We start from the raw sequence: 20,205 nt of genomic DNA on the forward strand, positions 1-20,205 counted from the left end.
GCTCAAGATGTTGAGAGCAGCCCACTTGCTTTGCAGAAGCCCCAAACCAATCGAGATCACAGTATATTTCAGGATGCAAAAAATTCACCATTCCAAATTTCCAAATCGCTTTTGTAAAGTAGTATTCGCAAGGCAGCTAGGAAATGAAATCTGTACAACATTCATCTCAGTCTACATATTCCTTTAGGGTAACAATTTGCAGCATTTCACCAACCAAGAAAGTTGGCAGAGTGAAACAACAGCAACAAAATTCTGCAGAAGATGAAAAGGATCCAGTTAAAAAAAAAAGTCACACAAACTGGAACATTTTTGATGCGATAATGCCATGGTGTACAGATTAATAATTAAGAGATTCAAGCCATAATCAGAATCAAAGGATGCCAATTCCAGCTGAACTGTGAAAACACCAAGTAATAGTGATTGTGTTGCTGTAGTTGGGGAGAAAGCAAAGTTCAGATTATTTTAACATACTTTCTTGGTTTTGGATTTTCATGGGCAGAGTGTCAGTACATCTTGCTCCAGTGAATCCAGGTTGGCACCTAAAGGGCAAAAATGTGATAAGCAATAGAACACCAAAACCACTGAACTATCAGACTGATAATTTTTTTCCTATGGAACATGGAAAGTCTCTAAATGACTTCAGGGGCGTGGGGGCCAGAAACTAATGAAAAAATATAATGAAAGAAAAAATGTGTCCTCGGAGAATTATCATTGTGTAAAATTTAAAAAAAAATTTATTCAAGAAAATCTGTGCAGTTTTAAAAAAAGTCAGCTCTAGTACAAATGGACTGCTCATTGTTCCTTCCTGAGACACTGATTACGGAACCACACCAAGTTTTCCCAATTAACGACACGGTGTTGGACAATAATTTTACATCCTTGCCTTCAACAATCATGTATATTGCAGGACCTATGGAAAGTCTACGGACTTTGCTGTTTCTTTAATAGCACGTTCTACCTTCAAGCTCATGCTTTTCTTTCTTTCTTTTTTTTTAAACACAGCTTTGTTCAAGGCGGCAGTTATGGTTAAACGTATTTGAGAAATGGAAAAGAGGTAGACCAAAAAACAACAAGCAGGGAGGTACATATAAGTAGCCTCCTCTCATCTCTTCAGGCACATGGAGCACACATCATAAGCCTTGGAAAAATGCAACATGAATTCGACTTTGGTTGTAACGAGGAACGTCTCTCCCCCATGTTGTCCATGACCTCCTTTCTGCAGCTGCGGCCAGCTTTTCCTTCTTCCTCATTCTCCTGGACCTCAGTGCAGCTTTTGACATTGCGTGGGACTTCATTCTGTAAGGCCGGCATAGCTACGCAGGCTTCTCTGGTTTCCTTAGAACATGATTCTGATGGTCCTCTTATGGAGTCCCACAGGGTCATCTGCTTTTCTCCTACCTATTCACTCCATTCTCAGTGTTCTACTAAGTTATCTGCCTTTTACCTTCATGCTAAATCAAGTTATGTTGACACATTTAAATTAAGTTATATTTATGTCAAGTTATGCTTTATTCTGTTTGTTTCTAAAGCACTTCATGAGCTTGCTCCAGCCTGCTTCTGGTCTCTCTCTCTCTAATTCTGGCCTCCCATTTGTACCTTCTTGCAATCTAAATTCAAGAGCATTCTGCTCTGCAGCTGCATTCATCTAGAACAGTCTTCCTGTACCTCTTCAACCCATATCAGATTTTCAGCTGCACTGAAATCTCATTTCTCCCTTGCCTGGCTTTTTAAAGTTCTCTCTCCCTCTGCTCACTATTATCTGTGGCATTAATTAACAATAAGGATATTAACACACTGAACTTACATAGTAGTTGTATTTTTTAACCTTGTAAAGTGTTTTGGAATTTCATACAGAACATACGATACAAGATAAGCAGTGTTAAATACAAATGGATGCATCTTTGTCCAGATGCATTGCACAAGATTTACTTTCTTTCAATACAGGTACATTTTGAGTGTCTGAAGAGGTTTTTTCTAAACCGATTGCTGTAGAGATTAATCTGTTTATCAAAGGAACAGATTTTAAGCTTTCCAAAGCACGGATCCTGTCTTCTGATGTGTTTGTATAGCCTTAGCACATTAGGACCCTGATTCCAACAGGGATCCTTGAGCACTACCATAGATAAATTCAATAAAGAATGAAATAATAAAGACAGAGGAAGGTTATGCCACTGGGCAGGGAAGTAGGTTGAATTTGGATTTGTATTAGCAAACTGGAAGAAACAAAACTGCAATAGAGTGTTTTATCCTATTAATTTAATTCTTATTTTACACTAGGCTTTTACTGTTAAGTACCCATCCTCATAGTAGTAGTAATGATACCGTGTTCTTCTACAGTGCTTTTTATCACTAAATCTCAGACTAAGGGCCGTTCATGCCTACCCTGGATTCCCATCTCCTGACTCAGGCCAAACTTCAAATGATGTCTATGAGCATTTTGCTGATTAAAAGGCTCAGGATCAGGCCCACAGTCACTGGCCTCTGGGGTCCGCTTGCTCCTTGTTCTATTCCTGTTGTCAGCAATGGGTGCAGCTGCATTGGTGTTGGCAATAATTTACATGCTAGTGCATTTCCAGTCTGATCGGGGTCAGGCTTCTTGACACAGCGCTGGAAAACAATTTAGCTGTGTTTATACTGACACTTAAACTGTTGTCAACACTGGTGCAGTTGCCAACCATTGCAAACAAGGGATAAAGACTGGCCCAGTGTGGACAGAGGGTCGGATGACCATTTCCACTTCTGATTATTCGTGCATGTGAAAGGCATTTTATTGCGGACAACCAAAATTCAGTGCAGATTACAATTCTGCCTGTCAAACTGTCTCCTCTGGATTATACATGTATGAACAGGCAATATTTGAAAGTACCTTCTTATATTGTAATTTCTCCAATACTGTCACTAGTCATCACTCTCTTTTTTGGTTACCCACATAGCATTTTCAATTCTTTCCTTTTCTATATATGGGCCAGTGTCCACGCTCAGTTACATCAGTGTAAATCAGAATAAGGCCAATGAAGATAAGAGCTGCTCTGGATTTACAGTGGTATAACCAAGAAATTACTCTGGGCCTGTATCTTCTCTACTGGCTAATTAGAGGCTATACCAACTATTTATTAAAGAAATTGGATGGCTTAAATCATCAGGACCACAGCCTTTTCCTTGATCCGATAAAAGAATAATCATAGAATCATAGCATATCAGGGTTGGAAGGGACTTCAGGAGGTCATCTAGTCCAACCCCCTGCTCAAAGCAGGACCAATCCCCAATTAAATCATCCCGGCCAGGGCTTTGTCAAGCCTGACCTTAAAAACTTCTAAGGAAGGAGACTCTACCACCTCCCTAGGTAACGCATTCCAGTGTTTCACCACCCTCCTAGTGAAAAAGTTTTTCCTAATATCCAACCTAAACCTCCCCCACTGCAACTTGAGACCATTACTCCTTGTCCTGTCCTCTTCTACCACTGAGAATAGTCTGGAACCATCCTCTCTGGAACCACCTCTCAGGTAGTTGAAAGCAGCTATCAAATCCCCCCTCATTCTTCTCTTCTGCAGACTAAACAATCCCAGTTCCCTCAGCCTCTCCTCATGTGTTCCAGACCCCTAATAATTTTTGTTGCCCTTCGCTGGACTCTCTCCAATTTATCCACACCCTTCTTGTAGTGTGGGGCCCAAAACTGGACACAGTACTCCAGATGAGGCCTCACCAATGTCGAATAGAGGGGAACGATCACGTCCCTCGATCTGCTCGCTATGCCCCTACTTATACATCCCAAAATGCCATTGGCCTTCTTGGCAACAAGGGCACACTGCTGACTCATATCCAGCTTCTCGTCCACTGTCACCCCTAGGTCCTTTTCCGCAGAAGTGCTGCCTAGCCATTCGGTCCCTAGTCTGTAGCTGTGCATTGGGTTCTTCCGTCCTAAGTGCAGGACCCTGCACTTATCCTTATTGAACCTCATCAGATTTCTTTTGGCCCAATCCTCCAATTTGTCTAGGTCCCTCTGTATCCTATCCCTGCCCTCCAGCGTATCTACCACTCTAAAAGTTTTTCTAGTCCCTGATGATTTGTGTTTAGTGATTTTTAAGTTTGTAAAACGACTAGTCTCCATGTTTTGACTAACTGTACATATTAATAGAAAAGATCAAGAACAAGTCTCTTTACTATAAGCTAATATGTAGCACAGGTAGGTAGCACAGGAATATGTTATCAATATTTACATGAATCACTGTAAGAACTGTGCCTTTAATTGCTTAGTTCAGAACTGTTAACACTATCCTGCCTCTTGACCCACTCAGACTTGGCAAACCTTTCAGTTAGCACTGTAATAAGCTTACCTTTTTTCCCCTCAATTAACAGTTTTCTGGATCATCACATTAATTAATTTCTACTCAACCCATTCCATTTGCAAACAAGGATATAGACAATTATAAAAATAAGAAATTCATTCTTTTGTTGTTAAGCAAAGTCAAGTAATGTCTCTGCTAGAAAGAAGCACTGTTTTCAACCACCGAAGCTGTAGCATAAAATCACTTTGAGGGAATAACAGCAGCAAAGGCAACACAAATTGTGTGGTGTGTTACTAAGGAAATATCAAATTAGCGTAATCAAAAATGGGTTATGGAAAGACTGTTCAAAACAGGGCTTGAAAAAACACGAAGAATACTATATAGAGTCTTCTCCAAATAAAAGAGATCTGCTAACCACTCTCCTTTTCACAATACGGTTAAAATACCACATGATCTGGCACTATTAGACTTCGGGTAAAATTTTCAAAAGCACCTCCGTGACTGAGAAGCCTAAGGCGTGGGCTACACCTAAAAATTATATTGCCTTCGTTACATTGCCCGGGGCTGCACAAAATGTCGCGCCCTGTGCAACACAGTCAGGTTGAACTAACCTCCATTATGGAGAAGGTTTGGTCAGCGGAAGAATTCTTCCATCACCCTAGCTACTGCCTCTCGGAGAGGTGGAGTAACTACAGCGATGGAAAAACCTGTTTCCTCGATGAAGGACGCATCCAAGGTAAGGCGTGACAGCAGCATGCCCTGTCGCTATGATACCGTAGTATAAACGTGAGTCCCATTTCCAGAAGTGATGTAGGCACTTAGAAGCCTACGTTTATGCCTGCACTGCTCTCAGAGGTGTGACTGCCGCTTGTAGACATACCAGCCTAGCTTTAATCTAGCTAGCAGGCTAAAAATAGAGGCGAAGACCTGGTGATGCACAAGGCTGCCTGGGATTGCAGGTGTGTACTCGCGTTGCTAGCCCACGCCAGGGTCTGTGCCACCCTGTCTTCACTGCTATAGTTAGCCAGGCTACCTAGCTGAAAGCTAGTGTGGGTATGCCTACTCAAGCTGCAGTCACATCTCTGATTGCACAGTAGGCATACCCTAAGTCTTACTGAAAGCAAATGGGTATGTCTATAGTGGAAGAAAAGACCCATGGCATGGACATGGCTGGCTCAGGCTCACGGGGCTCAGGCTATGGGGGCTAAAAATTGCTGTGTAGATATTTGGGCTTGGGCTGGAGCCTGGGCTTTGGGACCCTTTCCCCTTGTGGAGTCCCAGAGCTGGGCTCCAGTCTGAGCCCAGTGAACTCAAACCAGGTGGCCCTGGCCAGCCATGGGTGTTCCATTGCTGTGTAGACATATCCAATGAGGTGAAGGCTTCCAAGGCCCAGATACTCAAAGGTGTGTAGGCGTCTAGCTCCCATGGGAGTTATGCACCTAAATACCTCTGAGGACCTGGGTCCAGGTGCCTAAATCACTTTTCAAAATGACTCCTTTCTCATTTAGGCACTTTAAAAAGTTTTACCCAATGTCTCATTAAAAAAACCCTCCAAACCCTCTTTTTTTGACTGAGATTATTCTGTTTAGTCCAGGATTGTAATTAGATTACACAAAAGAGAAATGTATACAACACTGTGCCACTGTAGATGTTGCTATATGCAACATTTCAGGTACAGTACATTGTAGATACATACACATCTCAGAAATAAATCCAGGTAACTAACAAACAATCAATTCGCTCAAAATTTATACTAGTATCAGTGAAAACAAAATGTGACACAGTGTTAATTATTATACCTTCAGTTTTTTGGAAATCACTTTTGATTACACAACTTCTGACTTTAGCAATAGGAGACAGATTCACGGGGGGCTTACATGACCAGAGACATTGCCTGGAAAATTCCATGGTTGTTGTGCATCTGAGTCACATTTTTTGATTCGTGTTAAAAACAATTTAGAACAATGAGGCTCATGCTTTAAAAATTTTGTTTTTGCTCTCAACAGATGGAGCATATGGAAAATGTGAACTTGCTACCGAGGCAGAAACATGAAGAGCAAGTACCATCTTTCAAGTTTTTTGATTTCCATGGGCACATTCTGGAAAAAGATTTGTTATCACAGTAGAAGGAAGCAATGTGTCCTTGACAGATATTTGTTTTAACAGACACTTAAAAATAGACACCCGTATCTTTAACCATGCAAGAAAATAATGCTACTTTGTTTCTTCAGATTTGCAGTATGTACCCAATAAAACACAATTCAGATTCTCATGTCACTGTATCGCAGAGACATTTGTCTTGTTTTGTTACAGTATAAACAGCTTCAGGGCTGGTAAATATCAAAGAGACATAGCAGAAGCATTGCAAACTAGTTGTGAGCTTAGCTCTCCTTTACAGTGAGCTCCCTTTCCACTGCTTTAGTATAAATAAAAATCAGATCCTGTGATTTTACATTGTAATGACTTCTCCAGATATTTCTTTTGCCACCCAGAAAAGTGCCCTGCACAAATTTTAGGGAGTTATTTTTGTTTTCACTCTGATTCTAGATTTAACACTTATTTCTTTTCTACATCAGAAAAAATAATTTAAGAGGGCCTGGTACATTTAACATAAAATAAAATTACAATAATAAAGTGCAAACACTGTCAGATCTGGCTATTTCAAAAAGTGTCTTGAAATACAGTGAAAAAGAGGTGACTCTAAATTCAACAGAGCAATACCAACGAATAGTAAAAATGTTCTGCACGCAGCGAACGTGTTATGCGCACAGCCATGGGGGCTGCTATGAAAAGTTCTGAAGGGGGTACGAGGAGGAAATGAAGAGGTGGAAGCACTGGAGCTGGTTTCTGGTAGGTTCCCAGGGGTGTAGTATTAAAATTGGGTCATCCTGCACTGCTCGGTTACGATGATCATGTAATTTTAGTGCAATTGTCCCAAAACAAAGTTGGTGCTTTTACTTTAAAGAAAATGGTTATAAACAGCAATAGAATAAATAGTCATGATTCCAGCAGCTTGGGAATTCGTGACAAAACAAATCTGGTTAATTGCAGGTAAGATCCACAGAAAAAGGCAAAACTGAAGTGAACAGAAAGTGTTTCACTAGAGTGCAGCCAGTATTTCCCGGAAGCAATTTCTATCTTCTCCTTTCCATGTGAAAGCAAGGTATCTCTCCACCCGCACTTTACATGAGGTTGCAGAAGAGCAATTATTGGGTTTTGATTTTTAGCCTTTATAAGACTGAAAATTCATGTGATTACACCAGATTGTGTATCTTACTGACTAGCTTCTGCTGCCTCTCTTGAAAATGCTAATATTCTTACAGAGAAAAGTTCCCTTAAGGTTCAGTTCTTCAGGATACTGAATGCCACGTGCTGAAGTCAGTGAGAATTCAGAGCACCCAGTTGCATCTGGCTCTGGTCTGTGATCAGCACCACTGCAGCATCCAAAGGTACCTGTTGTACAATGTGCTATGGCAAGATGCAAAGCTTCAGCCACAGCAACTGAATTTATACTTTTCAGAGGGGTAGCCGTGTTAGTCTGCTCCTCGTTGTTTGTATTTATCCTGGGTCTTCTGCAGAATAATGGGCTGGTGGAGGCTATAATTTGGACTTGTTTGTGACAGCGAAACTAGGCCTCGATTCAAGAAGGGTGCTCAGGCATGCATTTCAAGCTAAGAATGTGCTTGAGTGAATTCCTGAATATGGATCAATGTTAGCACATCCTTAAGTGCTTTCCCGAATCAAGGCTCTGTGTCTAAAACACTGACATCCACTGATGAGTTCAGATGGCAATCTACATTGCTTATTATGAAATGTGCATTTAACAAAGTAATAACTCCTGTTATTAATTTGACCTCATTAGACCCGGCGACTTTGTAGTCACCTAACTTCAAAACAAAACATTTTCTGGCGGCACTAAGTTTTCTAAATAATATTTTAATTGATCTTTAATAAGTCATTTGTTTTACTACAACATGTTAATAAAAATTAACTACTGTATGTGCTATACTGTATGCATGTGCTATATCAGACATAGTTATTCCACAATGTATCTTTTCATTATTTGGGGTATATTTAATCAGTGATACCTGTCCTCTAAGATCTAACAGCCACGATTTCAAATAATAGTTATCTCAGGGTATCCATATGCCAGCTGGGCACATAGCACTATCTGTATTATGAAACCATCTGTGGAGTTTTAATAACTATTGTGTGAGCTATCTATAGGCTTGGCTTCATTGCAACAGTGAGTACACTTGAGTTATTCCACTAGTCTAGACTAGCCTCTCAAATGAGACCAACCACACTATGAAACAACACTCCAGCTACAAAGAGTGATGGGATTAGCGGCACAGTGATTGGATTAGCAGTTGATGAGTTGTTGTAACTCGAGCTATTGCATCCCCACTGCATTATTAGCTCAAGGGTGTCAAGTGGCTTCTCTGCTCTGGGCCAGAGCTAGAGAGATTAAAGCTAGTTTGGGTATGTTTACATGAGCAATCACACACCGTGATTGTAGCATCGACAAACCCCAAGTGTCAGCACCACTCAGGTTTCAACCCCTTCCCTCATTCCCCACCCCCCCAAATAAGCTAGCTAGCTCGAGTATAGAGCACCACTTAACTTGAGCTAAAGATTCTGTGTAGAGATGGGAGTCAGGTTAGGGGCAAAACTCAAGTTATACCTTGAGTTATCCTTGCAATGAACATGAGCCCTGTTACACAGGGGTCATTCTCAATAGCTAGAGAGTTTTCATACCAACTCTGCCACACAAAGGTGAAGATGCGTCTAATGCTTCTGTTAAATATCTGCTGGGCCGTTTGTGGGAGAGAGAACTGTTCAGATATTAAAGCAATTACTTTGAGAAAAATTACACGAGAAACATGGTGGCTCCACTGAAATAAGCCAAAGGCTTCTTACCTGCACAAATATCTGGGGGGATTTGGAAGGTCTTTGACCATGTAACACTCTCCCCCATTGACACAGAAGGCTTTCTGCTTTATGTCACATTTTGTGAGATGACTTGTCCCAGTCGTCGATGTAGAAGTGGCTGGAAGAGAGAAGAGAGAAAATACAATTCAGGATGCTTTGGTTCTTTACTGAACAGTCTTTGGATTTGAATACAATTTAGGCATGTGTGTGGAAGAGACATGGGGTAGGGAAGAATTAGTCATTCTTGTGAGCTATCTGCATGTGGCCTCCTAGAAATAATCTGAGTCATGGAAAACAATAGTTAGCAGGGGCAGTATAGTGCTGACCAACTTAAAGAGCACAAAGAGGTTTACCATTCTTAGACATGCTCCATGCACATAAACTGGGAGAGTTTAAAATTCCATACTGCAACCCATCAAGCACCTGTAAATTCCATCAGAGCTCAAGGACATTTCATTAAAAGGACTGTGTAATTTATCTATGAAATTACTTCAATTGCAGTAAGCCTATTGTGATAAGATCTTCAGAGCAAGGATTGTCAGTCACTATAGGTTTGTGAGACCCTCGATTGGTTGTCCTCTAGGTGCTACCACAATATACATGTTAAATAATAAATATTAATAATACTATATAATGTGATATTATGACATTCCGGGATACAATCCAAACTAGTGAGGGGCTCGGTCACCTCTGCCCTGCACCCTTGGGTGTCTTATAATGCTTTGCTGATATAGCTCCCAGTGGGCCACTCACAAACAGCCTTCAAGCATGCAGGTCACCCCCCCCAACCCCGAGTGCCTGCCAGCCACACATAAGTCACATTCTGACTTCTACCACCTGGCTACCACTTGCAGGGTGACCGCAACATGCTTCCAGTCCTGGAATTTCCTCCAAAACCATGTGTTCTGCACTCTCCTACCCTTTCCTGGACAGTCCAGATATATTAGGTCCGTTGCCTCTCTAAGAGGCTCAATATACAACAGTTTGCCACCCTAAATGGAGTTACCCACATAGCTCACAACACTGGATTAGTTCTGATTGAAGAATAAAACAAGTTTATTTACCTACAAGGAGAGATATTTCAAGTGAGTACAAGTATAAGGCATTAAAGTCAGAAATGGTTACAAGAGAAATAAAGAGAAACTAGAGTGAGTGAGTTCAAGGTGAAGTCCCATAACACTGCTGACCAAACTCCCAGGTCAGGCCCAGCTCCCAGAGTCTACGAGCTGTTTAGACTTTGGGAGCCGCTAACCAGGCAGGATTTCTAAGGTTTACCTTATTAATTTGTTTATATTTTGTAATTTTGTTTTAAAGTTAACTGATCCAAAACCATCCAGCTGTGCATATAGCTTGCTCATTCGTATAAACCTGAGTTCCTAATGCTGTTTTCCAGGGCCTCCCTCCCTCCTTCCTTCTATTTGTTTGCACCCACTTGTTACATCTTGGGTCCTGATCCTGATTGGGGCCCCGAGGTGCTAATGAAATGTGAACAATTAATAGTAAATCCTGATAACAATCCATTCCTTTCCCCTTGCCCCTCAGGTAGGCTCAGTTAAATGAAGGCCATATCTAGTCTAGGTCAATAGACCATGCTTTAAAAGCCTGGGCTAACATGTTTTAACATGATGTTTCACCTACTGTAGAGAGTGCATCATGTCGGCTGGTTGTGGTCAACCCTATGGGGAAACCTAGTCTACGCATGGCTGTAGTAGTCCAAAGACTCTGTCAAGTGTGAGGTTATGTCTACATTGCACAGCCTAGGTCAGCATAGCCACCTAGTATAGATGCAGCACATGCCAATGGGAGTTCTTCTGCTCGTGTAGGAACACCAGCTCCCCAAATGACATTAGCTATACTGACAGAAACACTCACATCCCTGACCGAAATTAGGGATGTAAATGCTGTTTAATAAGTTAACCATTTAAATGATTAAAATATTTTGTTTAAACGGTTAACAGAGTAAGCAGCTGGGCCCGCTCTGGCCAGGTGGTGCTGCTCTGGCTGCTTCGGCTGGGGGCGATGGCTGGGCCCACTCCAGCTGGTGTGGGGCCGCTGAGGTTAATGGTGAAGGCGGTTAACCGGTAAGACTAATCGGTTAACATTTTACATCCCTAACTGAAATATACACTGGTGTAAGTTTTAAGTGTAGACCAAGCATACGTTGAAGTGAATGTGGGTCTCAGTAGGTGATACATTTTAGACTGGATAGGACTGGAAGGTGTAACTTACACTAGCTTAGACTCCCTTCTGAATTTAGTTCAACCTATGAAGCTTGACTGCGTATTGCCCTCCTTTTAGCCCCTTTAAAACATTTCTTCTTGAAAGTAAGACCATTGTTCTGAAGACATCCTATGGTTCAAAAATCTAATGCATTAATTTGAAATGAAAAGCAATACTGTCTGCCTGAACTCCCGCCGGCAAAGCTTATTACTACCACGAAGACTAATGGAATGTTTGAAATTGAATTATAAGGATAGTTGTAGGGAACGAGCCTGTAGCTATCTATAATTGCTCCGGTCATTCTGCTCGGCACTTTTTCTTTAAGCAACAGCTAGATCAAAATTGATCAACGTGGAGTTTGGAAGTAACCGTTAGTGCCCTGCTGATGTAAAGTGAACTTTGGATGGCTGCAGTGGCTCTGAACAAATTGTGAGAGATGGGAATACAGTGTCATTCTCAGACAAACCCCAGGATAGAAGGGATTTACATAGTTTTGCCAGGAGTTTTTTTTCCCCCTCACTCTTAAGTTTGGCATTGTGTGTCTTATAAATCTTATGCACGTTTTTTTCCTGTCTTTCTGATAGACTAGCACTGCAGTCTCAATCCACTCTGTCCTCAGTCAGTTAGTTCTGGAGACAGCTTGTCTTTGATGCATAATTTTTGGTGGATAAACCAGTATTAACTCTATCCGCTGCATGTCTATTTTGCAAATTAAATTTAAAAAGCACCAAAATCGTGGTGTTCGCTTTCCCTTAAACCCACATGGCGGAAGAAATGTTGAGTTCTGGAGCAGGTGGTCCTCAGAGCAGATTTCACTCAATACATAACAAGCCCCATAGCTCTTGCCTTCCGTAACTCATAAAGTTCTCAGAGGGGGCCCTGAGGGCCTGAGTTATTTTACAATGTATTGACAATGAGCTGCAGCGGAAAGGCATAGCACAGAAGTAGCTAACATATTTCTCTGTTACATATTTAATCATCTAGTCAAAATTTTTACCCTAATTTAATTTCTATTTTATAAGCCCATATTAAATAGGCACGAGTGATATGTATATCTATTTGCATGATCCACTTTCCTTAATTCATTGTCTTAATTTCCTTAAAGGATAAACCACAAATCATAAAACAATTTGTAAACATCAGGCATAAGCAGACATTTAAAAATACTGGGTGTTCCATTTTCTTTTTTCATGACTGCGAGCAACATTTTCTTTACTAAACAACTGGACGCAGCATAAATGACACGTAACATTCTCACTAATGCAAATATTCACAAGGCAATGAAAGACAATGAAACCTCTTCTCTCCTAGGGAGCTACTCGAGCACAAATAGAAGACTAGAGAGGTATCCTAGATACTATCTTTCTCAAAATCGTAGACGTTTTAGACACATTTAATAACCGTTCTCTAAAAAATGCTTCAGACTCCACCCAAAAGCCTCAGGGAAGCCCAATCTCTTAATTCAACCTTAGCACAACTTCACATCAGACAGTCATTGCAAAGTCATGGCAATTTTTTGCTTACCTGAGAGATCTCTAACCTTTCTGTGTCTTGAAACATGGAAATGCATGCTCGTTTGGATTCTCTCTCTCCCCCCTTTTCCCAAAATGGAACTCTACAGTAAATAATGTTGCTACAGCTTTAGGACACACGGATCCTTTATAAGTGCCTATGACTCCATCTGCTACCACTGCCAGAGTTCTAAGAAGGCTCCGTGTTCTCATTGCGAGTGAACATCTGTGCGATCTAAGCACAATAGAAGCCTATGCCTATTTTAATCTAGTTTCTGCAGACATCGGTGTAACATCAGAAGACACACTCTCAGCCACCCAAGGTGACAGGTAGGATGTCAATGCTCAAGTGAAGAGAAAATAAAGTACCAGCCTCAGTGCACAGAAAGGATCATTATTCTATCTGAAGGCAGCTTACAGGTCATGAATAAGATTAGTTGCTGAATTGTAAGTAGACAGCCTTGTCTCCTTTTGTGAGACGAGATGAGAGAGAACGCTCAGTATATCATACGTTTCTATGACTAAACACCACTATCAACCGCAGCCTAGTTATAACTCACTCCAGCGAGAGAGACAGGGACAGAGATGAAAAAAGAGACAACTCTGAGACAACATATTCTGAAACGATGACACCACATATCCCTAAATGGAATCAGCCTTACTGTCCCCACATTCTCCCAACTGGAGCTCAATCACCCTATTCTATGCACAAACCCAACTCCCTACTGACCTGAACATTAGCCACTGAAAGATCTGCCGGGTGGATTAATTTCCCATATGGCCTTGGACAAGTCACTTCATCCTTGTATGTTTCAGATTAACCATCGGAAGGCTTATCCTGCTAAGTAATGAGCATCCTCAACTCCCACTGACTTCTTTGCTTGGCACCTCCCAAGAGTGATCCCCATAAAACAGAGTTAATAATATTTAATTATCTGCCCAACTCCAAGACATGCTGTAAGATTCCTTTATGTTTATATAGATCCTCTGAAGAGGTATTTGCAGACAGCTGCTAATGGGTAAAGTTCCCAATACAAACACTACACAAACAGGTTTCAGAGTAACAGCCGTGTTAGTCTGTATTCGCAAAAAGAAAAGGAGTCCTTGTGGCACCTTAGAAACAGAAGCTCGCTGGGTAGGTTTTCCACTGAAGTCAACAGAAGCTCTTCCATTGACTTCAATGGGAACAGAGTTAGGCCAATACCAACTGCTTTTGAAAATTCCAAACTCTGTGATTTTGGAACACACAGGAGAAATTTAGTTTCACCAGAAATATGGATGGATATGTTCCAGCTTCTTTACATTTCATGCTTTTAAAAAGGAAACTCTAGCCATCCTTAAAACTACACACTGAAATTTCAAAATATAAGATTAACCGCTGGGCAAGAAAAAACTGCTAGAAAAATGTTTGGTGTATTATAAATAGGCATTTTGGGTCAAAGGACCAGATTCATCAGTATATTCTGGCTGCTTTGCATCACTCTGGTGATGCAGTGTAGCCAAAAGTCCCGTTTGGCTGGCAAATTACTACGATAATAAGGGCTTTAAAGAGCCAGGTTTGCATCGCAGGCATGGCATAAAGCATCCAGAGCATACTCATGAATTTGGCCTGTTCTAGTCAATTGCAAAACTGAAGCACATATAGAAGTAACTTTTCAAATGAGCAATTTGTGATTGCCCAAGCTTTAAAACTTCATAATATTCACGCACAAATCAGTATTGTGTGCACATGTTTGTGAGAAAATCTGGGACAAAAAATACAAGGATCCCTACAATGGGTAGAATACACACCACTGCAGGCCAAAATATAAAACAAACAGAGGAAGAGGCAAAGAATCACAAAATCACAAGTTTCACCAAATGCCTTTGTCATCATAGTGTGAAGCTGCAGACTTTTGGAGAGAGAAAATGGGTAGATGTATCAGCTTACATTTATCCAGAACCTTTTATTCGGATGGCTCCCAAAGCATTTTACAAACTGAACTGAAATAGAAAGACCATAACCTTCATCCATCAGTGAAATGCAGCCACCTCTGAGGTGAAAGATGACCACTGTTTGTAATAGTACACTGCAAATCTACATATTATTTTAGCACAGGAAGCAAAGACTAAATTACCCAATTAAAACCGCAAAGAAAATTTTAGGTTGGCAGAATGCAATTATGTATGGTGAGTTGGAATCTGGCCATAACACAGGGGTCAATGCTCCTACCCTTCTGAAGAATGCCATAGGATCTTTAGGACTAGATTCTGCCACCTTGTGAATGTTGAAGAGTATCTTTCCAGGTGGTTATTTGTAAAATAAGATGCTACTCAATGTGAGGTAGGGTGGCAGAAAGTGGCCTTGAATGGCCAGGTTGTCCATTTTGTCAGAAGGTTGACAACTCCAGTAACAAGACTCCATGTTGGGGCATCAATTCCTACTGACTCAGAAGTGCTTGCTACCTACTGTACCACCATAGCATAGAAAATGTCTATCCAAAATGTGAGGGGGTCGGGGGAGGTTGTCTCAGCTTTTTGTGACATACCTGTGAAGCCACAGACACAGCACAAACATTTCTAAGCTAGTGTGCAACATCAGAACAATGTGAGGTAGCACCTCACAACTGAAAATCAGCTGTGTGTCATGCCTTTCACTTCTTCAACAAGCATGTCACTCTGTCTGGAGTGGTTCATGACCGTGAGTGCCTACCTCAGGGCAGACTGTCAAAAACAGGGCAGATACCCCAAACTGGAGGTATGTTCTATAATTAGTGGAGTGGGGGCAGGGCCTGGGGCAGAGCCAGGGGTTGAGCAGTGAGCACCTGGAAAGTTGACACCTGTAGCTCCAGCCCCGGAGTCGGTGCCTAGACAAGGAGCCGCATCTTAACTTCTGAAGAGCTGCATGTGGCTCCAGAGCCACAGGTTGGCCACCCCTGCCTTAGAGAGACAAGGTGGGGGAAGTAACATCTTTTATTGGACCAACTTCCGCTGGTGAAAGGGACAAGCTTTTGAGCTCACACCGTGATCCTCTTCACAGGTTCTAGCAGAAGAGTTACAAGATCTGTGGCTTTTGTTGTTGAATGGCGCATTTCGAGAACACACTGCTTGGGCTAATCCATAGGATATAACCTTTTAAAATATATATATTTAGCCTTAATCTTCAAGAAGGACTATTATATTAGTCACAGTGTGGATGATATTCTGTGTAAGTTCACAGAAGATCTTTTAAGGAGCCAGTTCTGCCTTTAGAAGCCAGAATCAAGCACCTTAACAGTCAGGGAACGATTCTATAGCTCTCTTACAGTGGCACTATCTCTTTGAAGATCAGGGCCAGCTAAAAGGAAACAGGAAATCACTGGGTCTGGGAGATAGAAACTTCAGGAAAGTTTGAGAGAATGTAAACTGTTGTTGAACCAACGCAGTTTGTCCCGCTCGCCTCCATGACACAGAGTCAGAAGCAATTTCCCTTCAAGAGTGCAAACCGAGAAAAGAAAAGCAGAAAACTAAAGACTAAGTCTTCAGTTCCTTGCGCCAGATCGCTTCCTCCCTGATAGGCCGACAGACTGACCCAGTTGGCAGCAGCAGTCCGGCAGGATCTGCACAGCATCTCAGCTCACCGCAGAGGGCTGAGAGGAGACGTATGCATCAGGCAGCATGACCAGGAACATTTTTGTTTTGTTTACTTTTGAGATAGAGAGGGAAATTTAGAGGCTGTTTTTAAGGAAGTCTGATTAGTGTTTCATATGAAAACACGAGATGAGACGTGAGCCCTGACTGCACATAACACAGGGGAAATTAGAAACTTGGGGAAATCTGTGATTAGGCGAGATGAGCACAGAGAGACCTGGCTTGCAATTGGGATTTCGGACAAGCAACTCTTTACAACGCTACAGATGAGGTCAGCTCTCACTTCAGGGAAATCGGAAGAGGCTAAACAATGCAGCAAGAGATGGCAAATTCACTGGTAATGGGGGGTTTAAATACCCCCAATCCAATCGGAGGACAGAAGAACAGCAAAATAGATGGTCATGTTGGGGTACATGGTACAGATAGAAAAAATGCACAAGGTATGGCCAAAAGGTCATGTGTCTAGGAAAGTAGGCTCTGAAAACATGCATGGGAAACCAACAGTCAAATAGGTAAGTGCCTTATGTTTGGGTCCTGTGTCAAGCATCGGAGAAAACGTTTGCATTTGGAGGGGGGGGACAGACAAGGAGGCAATTGTGGCTGCTATTATAGAAGGGACATTCCAAAGGCTGACTTCCACCCCGAGCTGGAGAATACACGTTATCCTGAACAATCTGGGTGGCCAAGTCAACCGGGGTAGGGAGTTTGTGGCTCATCACAACCCATTCATTGAAAGCCTTTGCAGACAGGAGGCCAATGCAAATGATTTACTGAGCTGCAAATTCACAATATAAATGTGCAAAGAATCCTGGAAGTCTGCAGCGCATTTGATGAGAATGGTCTCCTATACAGAGGGCCATATTCTCATTTACAGTAGGTCCCTTTGCCCCGCTCTGGCAGTGCAAAGGCATTTTAAAGTGGGCGTGAATGTAATTTATACTCTGAGGCCTCTTCACAATGCCTACAGGGGTCCTTGTGTAAATGAAAACCAGGCCCTGAGAACCTATGAAAATAGATATGGTCCCGTTATCAATTGAGTTGCTCAGAGATGCTCATGTCAGTAATACAGTTCTAGAAATAAAGTGGACATATATACCCCTTCTTTTTCTTAGTACAGCTTTCTCAGGTGTACGGCAGATTGATACCTAGTGGGAAATTAATCAGATACACTACATATGCTGCATAGATGCGGGCAGGAAACCTTGAAGACAAATGCCAGGAACTTTCCTGGCATACTCAAGTGCTAGTATCACTCTTACATTTTTATTCCTGATCAACACACTTGCATAATACTGGTTGGCCTCTATGAAAAGAAAATGATCCCTTGTGAATGTCCTAGGCACTGCTTATACAGCTTAATGTAACATGCTGACAAGTTTCAGCTGCCCCAAAGAAAAGACAAGCCTGGAAGCATCAGGGGAAGGTTTCTAATGATACTCAGAAAAAGAGACAGATAATAAGAAATAGGATAACGGAGCTAGTTCAGGAAATGGAGCCAAAAGTGCATCCACAGTGGGCCTGTGAGTCATGGGGATCCCCGCCCCAACAGGGCCAGGTGGAAATGATAAGAGGGATGTGACTGCACATGGAGCGAGAGCTCTATAGCAACTAGACCCTGAGGAGTTTGGAGAAACAAGATGGCTCCCTTTCATTACAGCCCCAGCAAGGCTACATTTTAGGTTTCTCCATTTACACAGGAATTCACTGTTCCCTGAATTCTCTCCACAGAACCACACCCAGATCTCCCTTGGCTGCCAATAAGATTGTCAGTAAGAGACAACTGGAGTGATGTTTTTGTAATTAGGACACTTGCCTATTAGGAAGTGGGCTGACACCCTCAGAGCACCAGGAGCCCTATTTCATACATGCCAATGAACAGACATCAGAGGCACACACGGCTACAGAGATATCTACAAAGCTGACCTGGATTTGAACCAGCCAACTAGACATGAAAAGGGTCTAGCCTCGCTCTTTATCAAGTTGCGGTGCCTAGCACAATGGTGCCCTGATCCTGACTCGAGTCTCTGGGTCTGATTGTAATATAACCAGTAACATCGTCATCATTTCTATCCCACAAATGTAGTGTACAGTAAATAAATGTACACAATGATTTTAACTCCAAGGGCATTAATAAACCCCTGTTCTTGTTTGGTTTCTGCAATAACAATTCACCCAGAGGGGAAACACTAACACACATAGGTCCCAATCCTGCAGCTAGGTCTGCAGAGGCAAACCCTTGCACCTGCTGACTGCTAAGTTCTGCTTGCCTGGATCTGATTGCAGGACTGGTGCTGTAATAGTTCACTGAGCCAGCAAGTATGTAAGAACACATACTGGAGTTCTTATTCTTGGTTACAGGCTCTTTTTCCTCTCAGATCTCTGGTTTTGTCTTCCTATGTGAAATGTTTTGCTATTTGTGTGTCTCACCTATTTTAAACAACACATTCAATTATAAAAAACCCCTACGCCTAACCATTGTGGCTTGAGTTAAACTGAAATAAGGTAGTGAAGTGCTTCATAAAACATGCCATCTAGGTCAGTGTTATTGCTCAGTCTGCCAAGCTTTTACTGCTCCTGCATGCTATTGTAGTAAGTGCTACATTATAAGTTCAATAAATTAATGCTTTAGTCTTGATTTATATGCTGATGATATCTACCTATTTGCTTATGAGATGGACTAATGAAATACTTCCATCCCATAGAGATGTGTGATTCAAAGTCTGGTTTTCTTCCCCTTTTAGCTGTAGAATTTTTCTTATTAGTCCCAGGTGTGCACTCAAATTCTGTAGATAAACAGAAATATACTAACTCTACTAATTTCTATTGGTCTACTCCTAATTTCAGTTTAATCTTTCAACTCTTTAAGATTAATGCAATCTGCTGATGGTGATAGAGACAAAGTGTCTTTGAATGCTAGGTAGTAAAGTCCATTCACCAGCTTCCTAAAATGTCATGCAAGCTTTTCATTATAAAGGACATGTCAGCTAAATCCAACCTGATAACTGTAACGTCCCTCTCTCCTCTCACTTCTCCATTGCTAGGGCCCCAATACAGCAAACCACTTCAGCATGCGCTTAACTTTAAGCATGATCCTAAGTTCATCCCCACCCAAGAAAGCACATGTTTAACTTTCTATTCTTAAGTCCCATTGACTTCGGTAAGTCTTCTGTATGTCCTTAAGAGCTTTGTTGAAGAAGGATGGATTTAAGCACATGCTTAAGTGCATTGCTGACTCGGGACCTAAGTCAGGGTCCCAGGTTAAATCTGCTTGCGTGAGTGACCAATGTCCAATCCTCCCCTACACATTCTAAAATGTCCAATCTCTAGTGCTGCTCAGTATGAATCAATGGGTATGTCTACACTGCATCTGAGAGCAAGCCTCCCCATCCAGGAAGCTCGCAGGGCTCGCAGTTGTGTGTTGTTCTGATGTTGTGATTCAGGTTGGAGCTCAGGCTCTTAAGCCAGGGGACGTGCTTAAAGTTAAGCACTTGCTGAAATGCTTTATGTACTGGGTCCCAAGCAATGGAGGAGTGAGAGGAAAAGGGGTTTTACAGTTAGCAGATTGGATTTAGCTGAAATGTCCCAAATCTGCCTTCTGTTCAAGGTTTGCTACAATGAGAAATATTCTCTAACTCTGTCGGGAAATA

The 20,205-nt window shown here is 41.8% G+C and overlaps 1 protein-coding gene across 2 annotated transcripts in view; it reads right to left on the reverse strand.

The window, feature by feature from the left end:
- The window catches only part of NRG1 (neuregulin 1), a 128,494-nt gene that overhangs the window by 25,337 nt on the left and 82,952 nt on the right, over positions 1-20,205 (reverse strand). For both annotated transcript variants that reach the window (XM_077816528.1, XM_077816527.1), the window contains exon 2: positions 9,207-9,336. In XM_077816528.1, the coding sequence (XP_077672654.1) occupies positions 9,207-9,336 (130 nt within the window). The remainder of the gene's footprint in view (positions 1-9,206; positions 9,337-20,205) is intronic.

The sequence above is a fragment of the Eretmochelys imbricata genome, chromosome 5, assembly GCF_965152235.1.
Source record: "Eretmochelys imbricata isolate rEreImb1 chromosome 5, rEreImb1.hap1, whole genome shotgun sequence".
Lineage (NCBI taxonomy): Eukaryota > Metazoa > Chordata > Testudines > Cheloniidae > Eretmochelys > Eretmochelys imbricata.